Raw genomic sequence first — 14,168 nt, forward strand, 5'->3', positions numbered from 1 at the left:
TGCAGATATGAAACCGATAATCATAATATCAGTTTAAAAAAAAATCAAATTCCCAGTTTATTCTTCAAAACCAACTACCATTTCTTGGTAGTCCAAAAAATATTTGTATCAGGTTGTAAATCACAGCTTGCCTCATACATCGTTTGCTGCCTCCACCCATCTAGGATGCACTGTTTCAGTTTCAATGACCCAAAAACGGACGGCTGTAACTAAAGCTGGAAATGTCAATATAATCAAACTCGCAAGGACAATGATCACAAGCCAGTTATAACTTGGCTAATAGGCTAGCACACGTGTCAAACACAAGGCCCGTGGGCCGAATAGGACACACAAGCTAGTATGAATTAGTCAACAGTTGAGTAATCTACTTTATGAAATTACTGCCTGATGCGCTGGGATCAGTGAATTCAACTTCACTCATTGCTTTCGTATGTCCGCTTACAGCGTGCAGCAGAGGGAACGTGTCAAATGTGGCTGTCTGGCTTCGGTTAAGCTTGACAATGAATAACCAAAAAACTAAACCTGCAACAAAACACAATGCAAAGGAGAAACGTGTAGGCCTATTGCAGCAACATTTGAGCAGTAGCCTCGGCTGGCCACTCAACTACAATACATTTGAGCAGTAGCCTCGGCTGGCCACTCAACTACAATACATTTGAGCAGTAGCCTCGGCTGGCCACTCAACTACAATACATTTGAGCAGTAGCCTCGGCTGGCCACTCAACTACAATACATTTGAGCAGTAGCCTCGGCTGGCCACTCAACTACAATACATTTGAGTGCACCACACAGCAATGCTGCATTCAACCACACCGATGATCCGTGCTGTGCAAAAAAATGAAAAACATTTTTTAAGCTTAAATGTTACAACAACCTACAGCTATACCTTTTTGGAGTTATTAAATACTTTTTGATTAAGCTCACATTATATTATGCACATACACAAGCAGGGAAGCAAAAGCTGGAAAAATATGATTTCTGGATACAGCATCCTATGGACATAACGTTAAGTGGACATTATAAAGGGCCATATTTTTTTTAATAAAACAATGGCCAGTTTGGGTCGCAGTTGCACATCTGGCCACATCTGGCAACCTTTCGGTTACTAGTCCAACACTCCAAAGGGACACAATACATTATTTACCATTCATTTCTATTGGGAACAAAAAAATCTGAAACGCAACCAAAAGAAAGCTGGAAATGTCAATATAATCAAACTCGCAAGGACAATGATCACAAGCCAGTTATAACTTGGCTAATAGGCTAGCACACGTGTCAAACACAAGGCCCGTGGGCCGAATAGGACACACAAGCTAGTATGAATTAGTCAACAGTTGAGTAATCTACTTTATGAAATTACTGCCTGATGCGCTGGGATCAGTGAATTCAACTTCACTCATTGCTTTCGTATGTCCGCTTACAGCGTGCAGCAGAGGGAACGTGTCAAATGTGGCTGTCTGGCTTCGGTTAAGCTTGACAATGAATAACCAAAAAACTAAACCTGCAACAAAACACAATGCAAAGGAGAAACGTGTAGGCCTATTGCAGCAACATTTGAGCAGTAGCCTCGGCTGGCCACTCAACTACAATACATTTGAGCAGTAGCCTCGGCTGGCCACTCAACTACAATACATTTGAGCAGTAGCCTCGGCTGGCCACTCAACTACAATACATTTGAGCAGTAGCCTCGGCTGGCCACTCAACTACAATACATTTGAGCAGTAGCCTCGGCTGGCCACTCAACTACAATACATTTGAGCAGTAGCCTCGGCTGGCCACTCAACTACAATACATTTGAGCAGTAGCCTCGGCTGGCCACTCAACTACAATACATTTGAGCAGTAGCCTCGGCTGGCCACTCAACTACAATACATTTGAGCAGTAGCCTCGGCTGGCCACTCAACTACAATACATTTGAGCAGTAGCCTCGGCTGGCCACTCAACTACAATACATTTGAGTGCACCACACAGCAATGCTGCATTCAACCACACCGATGATCCGTGCTGTGCAAAAAAATGAAAAACATTTTTTAAGCTTAAATGTTACAACAACCTACAGCTATACCTTTTTGGAGTTATTAAATACTTTTTGATTAAGCTCACATTATATTATGCACATACACAAGCAGGGAAGCAAAAGCTGGAAAAATATGATTTCTGGATACAGCATCCTATGGACATAACGTTAAGTGGACATTATAAAGGGCCATATTTTTTTTAATAAAACAATGGCCAGTTTGGGTCGCAGTTGCACATCTGGCCACATCTGGCAACCTTTCGGTTACTAGTCCAACACTCCAAAATGACACAATACATTATTCACCATTCATTTCTATTGGGAACAAAAAAATCGGAAACGCAACCAAAAGAAACAGTAAATGTATCCAACAAATGTGTAGAGTCACAAACTTGATGTAGTCATTGTGTGCTATGAATACGGAATCAATACACACATGCGGTGCACCCCTTGACTATTACCACGTTGTTATTTTACAGCATTATTAAAAAATGTATTAAATTGTTATTTTTTCTCATCAATCTAGACACAATAATACACAATGACAAATCAAAACTGTTTTTTAGATTTTTTTTTGCAAATTTAGAAAACATAAAAAACGGATATCACATTTACATAGGTATTCAGACCATTTACTCAGTACTTTGTTGAAGCACCTTTGGCAGCTATTACAGCCTCAAGTATTTTTGGGAATGACGCTATAAGCTTGGCACACCTGTATTTGGGTGAGTTCCTCCCATTCTTCCCTGCAGATCCTCTCAAGCTCTATCAGGTGTGATGGGGAGTGTTACTGCACAGCTATTTTCAGGTCTATCCTTCTAAACGGTTCACCAGATATGAGTGGAAATACCCTCAAATTAAAGCTGACGGTCTGAACATTAACCTCATAGTCATGGTTTGATTTCAAATCCACACTTTTGGAGTGTAGATCCAAAATAAGTCAAAATGCTTCTCTGTCCCAATAATAATGGAGGGCACTGTAAAAGGTGACATTCTGTACTGTCGCCTCAAAGGAAACATTGGATCTCAAATAAAAAAGAAAGAATTCCCTTTCCAAATACATATGGAGACGAGTGTATGTCACACATACAGTATATTATGCATATAAGAGACACAGACTACATGCAACAGTGGCATAATATTGTCCTGTAATTTGGGTCTGACATTTCACTCAGAGGTCAAGGACTTAGTAAGGTAGTAAGGTGAGAAGATGCACACAGACCGTGGTAAAGTGAGAGTGGCCTTTAGGGGAGCAGTGAAACATGGATATATACACACTGCAGGGAGGCCTGGTATTGGAAGAGGTGGGCACCACAAAGAGGAGGTTACAGATAACTTCCAATGTACTTCAGGTCACTTTATTGGTGTTCCAGAATCTTGAGCTCATCAGCTAAGCGACAAACATTTACAGACCACATTTACAGACCACGTTGACATAGGTGACAACACAAGGTCGCACAAATAGGCAGAGCAGATCAAATATAAAGTGTATGTGTTTAGAAAGGAAAACAGACAATGGGGTTTAAATACTTTGGAGGTCATTTGTAAATGTTGATACTTCAGAAAAAGAATCTTAGTTTTCATATACAGGTAACTGCCAAAATGAAAGAAAGACCAATGGGGCGTTTGGCCACCACATTCCGGAACAGCTTCAGTGCACCTTGGGATAGATTCTACAAGATTCTAAACTCTATCAGAGGGATGCGACACTATTCTTCCGCGGGAAATTCCATAATTTAGTGCTTTGTTGATTGTGGTGGAAAACGCTGACTCAGGCATCGCTCCAGAATTACCCATAAGTGTTCATTTGGGTTTAGATCTGGTGACTGAGATGGCCACAGCATATGGTTTACATAGTTTCGATGCTCATCAAACCATTCAGTGACCACCCGTGCCCTGTGGGAGGGGGGAATTGTCATCCTGTGGACCTCAGGAAGAGTAGCTGATGCTTTTGCAGCGGCTAATGGGGATCCTAGTAAATACCAAATATGAGGGCATAGCCATCGTAGCCAAAATAATGGCCTGCCAAGCATTTTTATACATGACCCTAAGCATGGTGGGATGTTAATAGCTTAATTAACTCAGGAACCACACCTGTGTGGAAGCACCTGCTTTCAATATACTTTGTATCCCTCATTTACTCAAGTGTTTCCATTATTTTGGCAGTTACCTCTAGATTGGATTGACACATGCAATAAATAAGATGAAAAGGAAAATAGATGGAAGAGATTATTACATTTAGGCTGCTAAAGGATTGCAGGGTTTGCTGGTTTTTCACGTAACACTTAATAAACTCCAATTAGGGAACGAGTCATCTGCATCTTTTTATTTTTTACTTAACCTTTATTTAACTAGACAAGTCAGTTAAGAACAAATTCTTATTTACAATGACGGCCTACCAGAAGGCAAAAGGCCTCCTTCTGGGACGGGGGCTGGGATTAAAAATGTGAATAAATGAAATAAAAATATAGGACAAAACACACATCACGACAAGAGAGACAGCACAACACTACATAAAGCGAGACCTAAGACAACACCATAGCATGGCAGCAACACATGACAGCACAGCATGGTAGCAACACAACATGACAACAACATGGTAGCAACACAACATGGAAACAGCACAAAACAGGGTACAAACATTATTGGGCACAGACAACAGCACAAAGGGCAAGAAGGTAGAGACAACAATACATCACACAAAGCAGCCACAACTGTCAGAGTTTCCATGATTGAGTCTTTGAATCAAGAGATTGAGATAAAACTGTCCAGTTTGAGTGTTTGTTGCAGCTCGTGCCATTCGCTAGCTGCAGCGAACTGAAAAGAGGAGCGACCCAGGGATGTGTGTGCGTTGGGGACCTTTAACAGAATGTGACTGGCAGAATGGGTGTTGTATGAGGAGGATGAGGGTTGCATCAGGTATCTCAGATAGGAGGAGTGAGGCCTAAGAGGATTTTATAAATAAGCATCAACCAATCAACCAGTGGGTCTTGCGCCAGGTATACAGAGATGGCCAGTTTACAGAGGAGTATAGAGTGCAGTGATGTGACTTATAAGGAGCATTGGTGGCAAATTTGAAGGCCGAATGGTAAAGAACATCTAGCCGCTCGAGAGCACCCTTACCTGCCAATCTATAAATTAGGTCTCCGTAATCTAGCATGGTAATCTGAATCAGGTTAGTTTGGCAGATGGGGTGAAAGAGGATCAATTACAATAGAGGAAACCACGTTGAGATTTAACCTTAGCCTGCAACTTGAATATGTGCTGAGATAAGGACAGTGTACTGTTAGCCATACTCCCAAGTACTTGTATGAGGTGGCTACTTCAAGCTCTAAACCCTCAGAGGTAGTAATCACACCTGTGGGGAGAAGGGCATTCTTCTTACTAAACCACATGACCTTTATTTTGGAGGTGTTCAGAACAAGGTTAAGGGCAGAGAAAGCTTGTTGGACACTAAGAAAGCTTTGTTGTAGAGTGTTTAACACAAAATCCGGGGAGGGGCCAGCTGAGTATAAGACTGTATCATCTGCATATAAATGGATGAGAGCTTCCTACTGCCTGAGCTATGTTGTTGATGTACATTGAGAAGAGCGTGGGGCCTAGGATCGAGCCTTGGGGCTGATACCTATCAGGATTATTTGTGAGGATAACATCGAGAAAAGTAGCCTTTTCTTGGTGTTTGGAGTCCTACCTTGTGGGATTGATAATAATCTGAGAAAGATTTAGGGAGTCCCATTGTTTTAGGACTTGATCAGGTGGTTTACGCATGTCCCAGTTTAGGTCACCTAGCAGGACAAATTCAGACTTAGTGTAAGGGGCCAGGAGAGAGTTTACGGCAGGTAGGGTACAGGCCGGCGCTGATGGAGGATGATAACACCCAGCAGTCAACAAAAACCATCAAATCAAATTGTTTGGGGACAGCCTTGGTGGAGACAACTGAGCACTGAAGGTGTTCCTTGGTAAAGATTGCCACTCCATCACCTTTGGAAGATCTGTCTTGCCGAAAAAGGTTATAACCAGAAAGGTTAACATCAGTATTCAAAACACTCTTTTTTAACCACATCTCAGTAATGACCAACACATCCTGAATTGGAGCTGTGAACGCACACTTTCATTTTAGGTAATAAGCTTCTAGTGTTAACGTGCAGAAAACACAGGCTTTTACGAGAACAGAAATCCGCGAAACAGATATCAGAGCACAAATCAGAATTGGGGCTAGAAACAGTAGATGGGGCAGGGTGTACATGCATATTTCCAAATATCAACAGTAATACAATCAAGGCACGGCAGAGGACAGGGAGAGCTCTGCAGTGTTGATTTATGACATTTGAATGCACATTAGATGGCAACAACATCATATTATACAGCAATTTCATCAGGTGACATGAATACAAAGCCGGCGAGAGGGGGTTAGAATAGGATGGGAGGCCAAAAGTCTGTGTAACCAATAGAGAGTCAGAGTCCCGAGTGTGGGTACAAGCATAGTCTGTCCCACGGTTGGGTAAACAAGAATGTTCATAGTCAACAAAGCATGCAGGAGTCATGAGGCAAATAGCAAAATAGCAAAATGCACAAGAAAAAATACATATTTAACAACTTGGGTTTAGCCATTGTAAGTTCAGAGTCACTCGCCCCAACAGTGCCTGTGTGCCGGAGGCGAGAGGGGGGAGTGGGGTCGGGGTACCTGTCCCAGACAGGGGGAGACGACCAGGGCAGACGTTGAACAGATCGCCAGGTGAGTCTTTCCCTTTTGGAAATGTGAGGTTCATTGACATTGACAAACAACACCTTAACCCACTATGGGAATCTGGCAGCTTTCAATCATCTAATCAGGATTTAAATTCATCAGTTGCTCTGTTGCATTAAAAAACCAGCCAACACTACAGCCTTTCATTTCGTTATTTATTTATGTTTAATTTGGATAGGTACAAATACAAAAAATCCTTTACCCACTAAAGGACCTGGGTTATCCACCCTCTATAAAAGGGGCAAAGATTTTAAAAAGGCCAATACTTGGTTGTGGTGGTGGGGGGTTGTACGTAATATGTGATGAGCAACACAAATGTAAAATGTGTATAGTCACAGTACATAGCACACATGAAAAAAACTGCATTCTATAATCAATCATTTTACAATTTCCCAAGAAAAACATATGGAACCAAATCAACCAGTTCAAATCAGAGGGGTTGAGCTCCTCCCAGTCTCCCAAACCCATCACACCATACAGTGCCTTTGCCTTGCAAAAGTATTCATCCCCCTTGGCGTTTTTCGTATTTTGTTGGATTACAACCTGTCATTTAAATAGATTTTTATTTGGATTTAATGTAATGGACTTCTCCAAAATAGTCAAAATTAGTGAAGTGAAATGAAAAAAATAACTTGTTTAAAAAAATTCGGAAAAGTGGTGCGTGCATATGTATTCACCCCCTTTGCTATGAAGCCCCTAAATAAGATCTGGTGCAGCCAATTACCTTCAGAAGTCACATAATTAGTTAAATAAAGTCCACCTGTGTGTATTCTAAGTGTCACATGGTCTCAGTATATATACACCTGTACTGAAAGGCCCCAGTCTGCATCACCACTAAGCAAGGGACACCACCAAGCAACAAAGAGACCAAACATAACCCTGAAGGAGCTGCAAAGCTCCACAGCGGAGATTGGAGTGTCTGTCCATAGGACCACTTTAAGCCATACACTCCACAGAGTTGGGCTTTATGGAAGTGGCCAGAAAAAAAGTCATTTCTTAAAGAAAAAATAAGCAAACACGTTTGGTGTTTGCCAAAAAGCATGTGGGAGACACCCCAAACATATGGAAGAAGGTACTCTGATCAGATGAGACTAAAATGTAGCTTTTTGGCCATCAAGGAAAACGCTGTGTCTGGTGCAAACCCAACAACTCCCATCCCCCCGAGAATAACAGCATCATGCTGTGGGGATGTTTTTCATCGGCAGGGACTGGGAAACTGATCAGAATTGAAGGAATGATGGATGGCGTTCAATACAGGGAAATTCTTGAGGGAAACCTGTTTCAGTCTTCCACAGATTTGAGACTGGGACAATGACCCTAAGCATACTGCTAAAGCAACATTCAAGTGGTTTAAGGGGAAACATTTAAATGTCTTGGAATGGCCTAGTCAAAGCCCAGACCTCATGACTTAAAGATTGCTGTACACCAGCGGAACCCATCCAACTTGAAGGAGCTGGAACAGTTTTGCCTTGAAGAATGGACAAAAATCTCAGTGGCTAGATGTACCAAGCTTATACCCCAAGAGACTTGCAGCTGTAATTGCTGCAAAAGGTGTCTCTAACAAAGTATTGACTTTGGGGCGGGTGAATAGTTATGCACACTCAAGTTCTGTTTTTTTGTCTTATTTCTTGGCATTTTTTCTATTTTGTTGCCTTACAACCTGGAATTAAAATAGATTTTTTGGGGGGGTTTGTATCATTTTATTTACACAACATGCCTACCACTTTGAAGATGTAAAATAATTTTTCTTGTGAAACAAACAAGGGGGGGGTGAATACTTTCACAAGCCACTGTATGTACACTCTTAGAAAAAAATGGCTAACTAGAACCATAAAAGGTACAGCCTGCTAGAACACTTTAAGGACAATTTTTTTCTAAGAGTGTATACAGTGGTTGACCCTGCTGTTTGCTCTCCCCAGCTTTGAGAGAGACAAGACGGCAGTGCCCTCTGCGCCCGCTGCGGTACCCGCTGTAGATGAACGAAACAAGCGCTCTCTGAGTGCTAGCAGTGAGGACAGCTCAGAAAGCTGGTCCCAGATCGCCCCTGATGACGACCCCCACGAGGAGACCAGTAGTTTTATCCAGCTGAGCGAGGGGTCAGTAACCGTAGCAATCAACCACTGCTCCGTCCTATCATGCACCGCTCCTAGCACTCCTACCGCTACTACCGCCCTCGCCGTCCGTCGCCCTCTCATCAGCCCATTGCTGCTCACTCTTTGCTGTCCTGTGCCAGTCTTCGGCCTTTGCTGCTGCAGTGGAATAGCTGTCTGCCCGGGGGCTTTCCGCTCACTGGCAGAGAGCTCACCTAGTGCACTCAGCCCTACTCCTTAACAAGCGTGGTGTGGAGCTCTTGGGGCCTGCAGCCTGCGCTGAAATATAGTTAGAGAGAGTGGGGCTGCAGCCGCGCTAGCATAGGTATGATGTCACACTGCTTTTCACGTATCAAACGCCCACAGAACATTAGCTTTATCATTCCCTGCTTCAGCTAGTGCCATTTCTCAGTTCCACAAGCTAGTCTCATACTGACACGCAGCCAAGCCAAAAGACTGAGGTAGCAAGTCTATTACTGCCATTCCTCTAAGCCAGGAGAAATGAGACCAGGGGATAGATAAAAGACTGGGATGGATACAGTTGTAGGCTCCAGAAGACTAGGAGGAGGGCTGTGTGGCTGGCTGGCTTCAGCTTGACAGTAGTGGGGATGAAATGTGCGCTGCTTTAACCTGCCGGTGCAGACAGCTGTGGCAGAAACAAACACCTGGTCGCTGTTGCCTTCCTCTCCACCTGACCACCTCATCCCCGATTAACTCCGCTGCTGACACTGGACATGGTCGCCCACTCCGCCCGACTTCTCAATCGTTCCACATCCCCCATTTTCACACGGAAGGGCCAATTGCAAGTCAGGTTCTCTCTGCCAACCCAGCCACTCTGCTCAGCTGCAGCTGCTGTTAATCACCAGCTAATGAACAACATTGCTCGCTTCACTACAGCTCCTTGTTGTTCCTTTCACAAGTCACTGATTGTGTCACATTTCAAGAGACAGGATGTGAGTTTTGGTTCTGTTTGGATTTGCAGGAACGGGAACAGCAGCACGTCTAGCCTGGGTCTGGCAGACTTGGAGGGCTTGTCTGACATCCCCAGTCAAAGCACAGTGAACAGGTAACTGATAACTCCTAACAACATGAAAACACTCCTACAACGTGTAGGCTATACTCCTACAACACAGCGCTGAGGCTTTAGATAAGGCCCTTTGAACAGGAGAATGCAGTCTCATAGGCTCCCGTCTGATTCTCTCTAGTCTCTACCCTGTTTATGAAGTGTGTACTTGTTCACCACCTCATGAAGAGATCAACCGATGTAGGAAATGTGGTGGATGATCCATCCGGCTAGCTACCCCATGCTTACACTAATTAAGTGTTTTTAAATCCATGACAAGGAGTAAGTAAATTCACGCCCACTGCTAGATTAAATAAGTGTTTGCACCCCCCAAAATGTTAAGGAAATAAAACATTCAGGACAGAACAAATAGGTAAGGAGAAGGATTAAGATTGACAGAAAGGTGAAAAAGATGACATTTTCCTTTTTCTTCCTTTGTTTTTAGAGTTATCCCTTACTGAAAAAAAACTGATGCTTAGTAAATCTGGCCTGAACGTGAAAAAATCAGAACGCGACCTACTGTATTGTCTTAATGGTCATGTTCTCTGTTCTCAGTGAGGAGGCAGACAAGGGACACCTAAGGGAGAGCAAGGAGAACGTAAATGGTGAGTAGTGTCACCTTGTCTTACACACACACATACACACACACACACACACACTACATCACACTGTCTCATTTCCATGTCATTACTGTCTATATCTGTCACACAGGAAACTCAACTTTCTCTGTCTCCCCTACTGTCTCATCTTTGTTCTCGTTTGTCTTCGCGTTAACTTCTATTCAGCCTCTTCACAACCTCTTCACTGTAAGATCTCTACACACTCAGAGTTCTATGAATATTCTAACTCAAATGTCGAAATTGTAAATATATCACTGCTTTATCTCTGCTGTGGTGCCAGTTAAACATTTTAGGTCAATATAGCGGCATTGTATCCAGTGTTGGGGAAACTACACTGAAAATAAAGTTTACCAAGCTACAAATGACTTCACACTGGAAGAAGTTAAACTTCACTAAAGTTACCCTTAATAAAAAATATAGCTTACTTAACTAAAGTGACTTAGAAAAAAGTAATTCACTATATCCCTTAACTACTTAATGAGAAATTGCAGCACCAGTCAAAAGTTTGGACACACCTACTCATTCAAGGATTTTTCTTTATTTTTACTATTTTTTACATTGTAAAATTATAGTGAAGACATCAAAACTATGAAATAACAGATATGGAATCATGTAATAACCAAAAAAGTGTTAAAGAAACTAAATATATTTTAGATTGTCAATGTAGCCCCCTTTTGCCTTGATGATAGCTTTGCATTCTCTCAACCAGCTTCATGAGGTAGTCACCTGGAATGCTTTTCCAACCGTATTGAAGGAGTTCCCACATATGCTGAGCACTTGTTGGCTGTTTTTCATTCACTCTACAGTTCAACTCATCCCAAACCATCTCAATTGGGTTGAGGTCGGGTGATTGTGGAGGCCAGGTCATCTGATGCAGCACTCCATCACTCTCATTCTTGGTCAAATAGCCCTTACACAGCCTGGAGGTGTGTTGGGTCATTGTCCTGTTGAAAAACAAATTATATTCCCAGATGGGATGGTGTATCGCTGCAGAATGCTGGGATAGCCATGATGGTTAAGTGTGCCTTGAATTCCTTGAATTCTAAATAAATCACTGACAGTGTCATCATCACACCTCCTTCTCCATGCTTCACGGTGCAAACCAGTAAATACGGAGATCATCCGTTCACCTACTCTGCGTCTCATAAAGACACAGCTGTTGGAACCAAAAAATGTCAAATCTGGACTCATCAGACCAAAGGACAGTTTTCCACCGGTCTAATGTCCATTGCCCATGTTTCTTAGCCCAAGCAAGTCTCTTCTTATTATTGGTGTCCTTTAGTAGTGGTTTCTTTGCAGCAATTTGACCATGAAGGCCTGATTCATGCAGTCTCCTCTGAACAGTTGATGTTGAGATGTCTGTTACTTGAACTCTGTGAGGTGCAATCTGAGGTGCAGTTAATTGCTGATTTCTGAGGCTGGTAACTCTAATAAACTTATCCTTTGCAGCATATGTAACTCTGGGTCTTCATTTCCTGTGGCGGTCTTCATGAGAGCCAGTTTCATCATAGTGCTTGATGGTTTTTGCGACTGCGACAAACTTTCAAAGTTCTTGACATTTTCCGCATTGACTGACCTTCATGTCTTTAAAGTAATAATTCCACAAAATAACAAGTTAACAAGCCACACCTGTTAATTGAAATGCATTCCAGGTGACTACCTCATGATGCTGGTTGAGAGAATGCTAAGAGTGTGCAAACCTGTCATCAAGGCAAAGGGTGGCTACTTTGAAGAATCTCAAATCTAAAATATATTTTGATTTGTTTGACACTTTTTGGTTACTAAATGATTCCATGTGTTATTTCATAGTTTTGATGACTTCACTATTATTCTACAATGTAGAAAATAGTAAAAATTAAGAAAAACCCTTGAATGAGTAGATGTGTCCAAACGTATGACCGGTACTATATATCTAAATCTGAAATGTTAAATTGCAAGAACAAATTGCAGAAAAATAAATAAAAATTGCAATAACTGTTCACTCTGGAGTCAGATGTTAACATCATGTGTAATTTAGCCTTTTAAACACAAAAAGTGAGAATGAGGCACACAAGAAGTGTTTCAAGTTAGAATTAGGCAGGTCTGATGCCAAAAACTAAAGTAAATTCTTGCCTACTTCACCCATATTTTATTTGTGCAAAAAAAAGTAGTTCCAGTAGTTAGCTACACCACTAAATGGCAAAGTAATTAACTACTAAAACCACTACCAAGATTTTAATTGAGTTTAACTACCACCAAGCTACTGAAAAATGTATTTAAATAGTTGAACTAAATGTATTTCACTACTCCCCAACATTGATGGTATCAAGCCCTCTATACCCAACCTAACTTGAACCTATTTAGTGCCAAATCCATCCAATGTTCCATCGGACCTCGGCGTAGCTTTGGCATTGACACTACACGAAGTGAGCTTGATGTAGACAGAAAGTGGGCGTGATGTATTTCCTGTGTGTGTTGCAGAGGGCAGCTCCCTGTGGACAGTAGGGGGCAGTAGCAGCCACAGGGAGCTTCTGGTGGTCAACTGTGACTTGGATCCAGAGTGTGTGGACTCAGAGCTGCGCTTGGCCCTGCAGTGGATCGCCGCCTCTGAGCTGGGCCTGCATGCCGTCTACTTCAGGAAGTGTAAGGAGAGGACGTCCAAGGTGGGTGCAGCACAGCACATGCAGGTACACAGACTCTGATTATGCCCCTACGTGTGTGTGTATTGTACTCTGTTATGAGCATGGTAATCTGGCTGAGTGTGATGTCTCAGTTCCAGAGGGTGTTGCAGCTGGTGTCTCAGAAGGCATGGAGGATCGGAGATCTCTTCAACGCTGTCATCCAGTTCTGTAAGCTCCACCAGGAAGAGGACGGAGGCAGCTCTCTGTCCAGTCTTTTCGACTGGCTACTGGAGACCCACTAGGCTCTGCCAACACCCCCCCATCTACACAAACACACACACACACACACCAGCCAATGTCCCCAACTGTGTGTACCCCCCCCCCCCCCCCCCCCCCCATGCATCAAACCCCACCATCAAGCCTAGTGATTCCCAGCACACGGAGTGCGAATCATGAAAAAAAAAACTAGCCTGGTAGCCAGATGTTTGTGCTTTAGCCAATTCCTCTTTCGTTAATTGTGATGTAAGCCATGACAGGGAACGCTAGAAGTCTGGCTACTAGGATAGAAGGTCCCAGATTAGTTTGTGCTGTCTTACCAACTCCTATGGTCAATGGACAACGAGGAGTAGAAGATCTGGCTGAAGCCCAAACAGGTCGGGCTTCCAGGCTAAAAGAAACACCACACAGGACTTTCATTAGGCTGCAGTGAGCAGACATGTCTCCCTTTAATAAGATAAGCATGTTTCTCATTTTCTGATGCACGGTCTCTAGTTAGACGAACCCATGGAAAACCCAGCATCAGTTTGGGGTGTAGGCCTTATTAATTTAGTGCAAACAAATCAGCCATCTGAGATTCTAGCCTGCAGAATTTGTATTCCTTTAGTTGTTATATATCCTATACATGACATTTTCACAATCTGATGTGTTACTTTATAAATGATGTATTTATTAAACATAAACACACACACACAACAAGGCACCAATAGAACACTGTACCACATTCCCTCAACCAATCGAACTCAAAAAGACAC

The 14,168-nt window shown here is 42.6% G+C and overlaps 2 protein-coding genes across 7 annotated transcripts in view; one reads left to right on the forward strand and one right to left on the reverse strand.

The window, feature by feature from the left end:
• Positions 1–13,507, forward strand: part of LOC139382326 (A-kinase anchor protein SPHKAP-like) — a 133,985-nt gene extending 120,478 nt beyond the window's left edge. For 3 of the 6 annotated variants that reach the window (XM_071126254.1, XM_071126253.1, XM_071126255.1), the window contains 5 exons: positions 8,684–8,860; positions 9,837–9,920; positions 10,473–10,522; positions 12,998–13,203; positions 13,290–13,507. In XM_071126254.1, the coding sequence (XP_070982355.1) occupies positions 8,684–8,860; positions 9,837–9,920; positions 10,473–10,522; positions 12,998–13,203; positions 13,290–13,439 (667 nt within the window). In that variant the 3' untranslated portion in view covers positions 13,440–13,507. The remainder of the gene's footprint in view (positions 1–8,683; positions 8,861–9,836; positions 9,921–10,472; positions 10,523–12,997; positions 13,204–13,289) is intronic. The other 3 variants (XM_071126256.1, XM_071126259.1, XM_071126257.1) reach the window with 2 other exon arrangements.
• The window catches only part of LOC139382327 (alpha-2-macroglobulin-like), a 563,422-nt gene that overhangs the window by 29,913 nt on the left and 519,341 nt on the right, over positions 1–14,168 (reverse strand). The gene's annotated exons all lie outside the window — the stretch shown is intronic.

The sequence above is a fragment of the Oncorhynchus clarkii genome, chromosome 24 (genome assembly GCF_045791955.1).
Source record: "Oncorhynchus clarkii lewisi isolate Uvic-CL-2024 chromosome 24, UVic_Ocla_1.0, whole genome shotgun sequence".
NCBI lineage: Eukaryota > Metazoa > Chordata > Actinopteri > Salmoniformes > Salmonidae > Oncorhynchus > Oncorhynchus clarkii.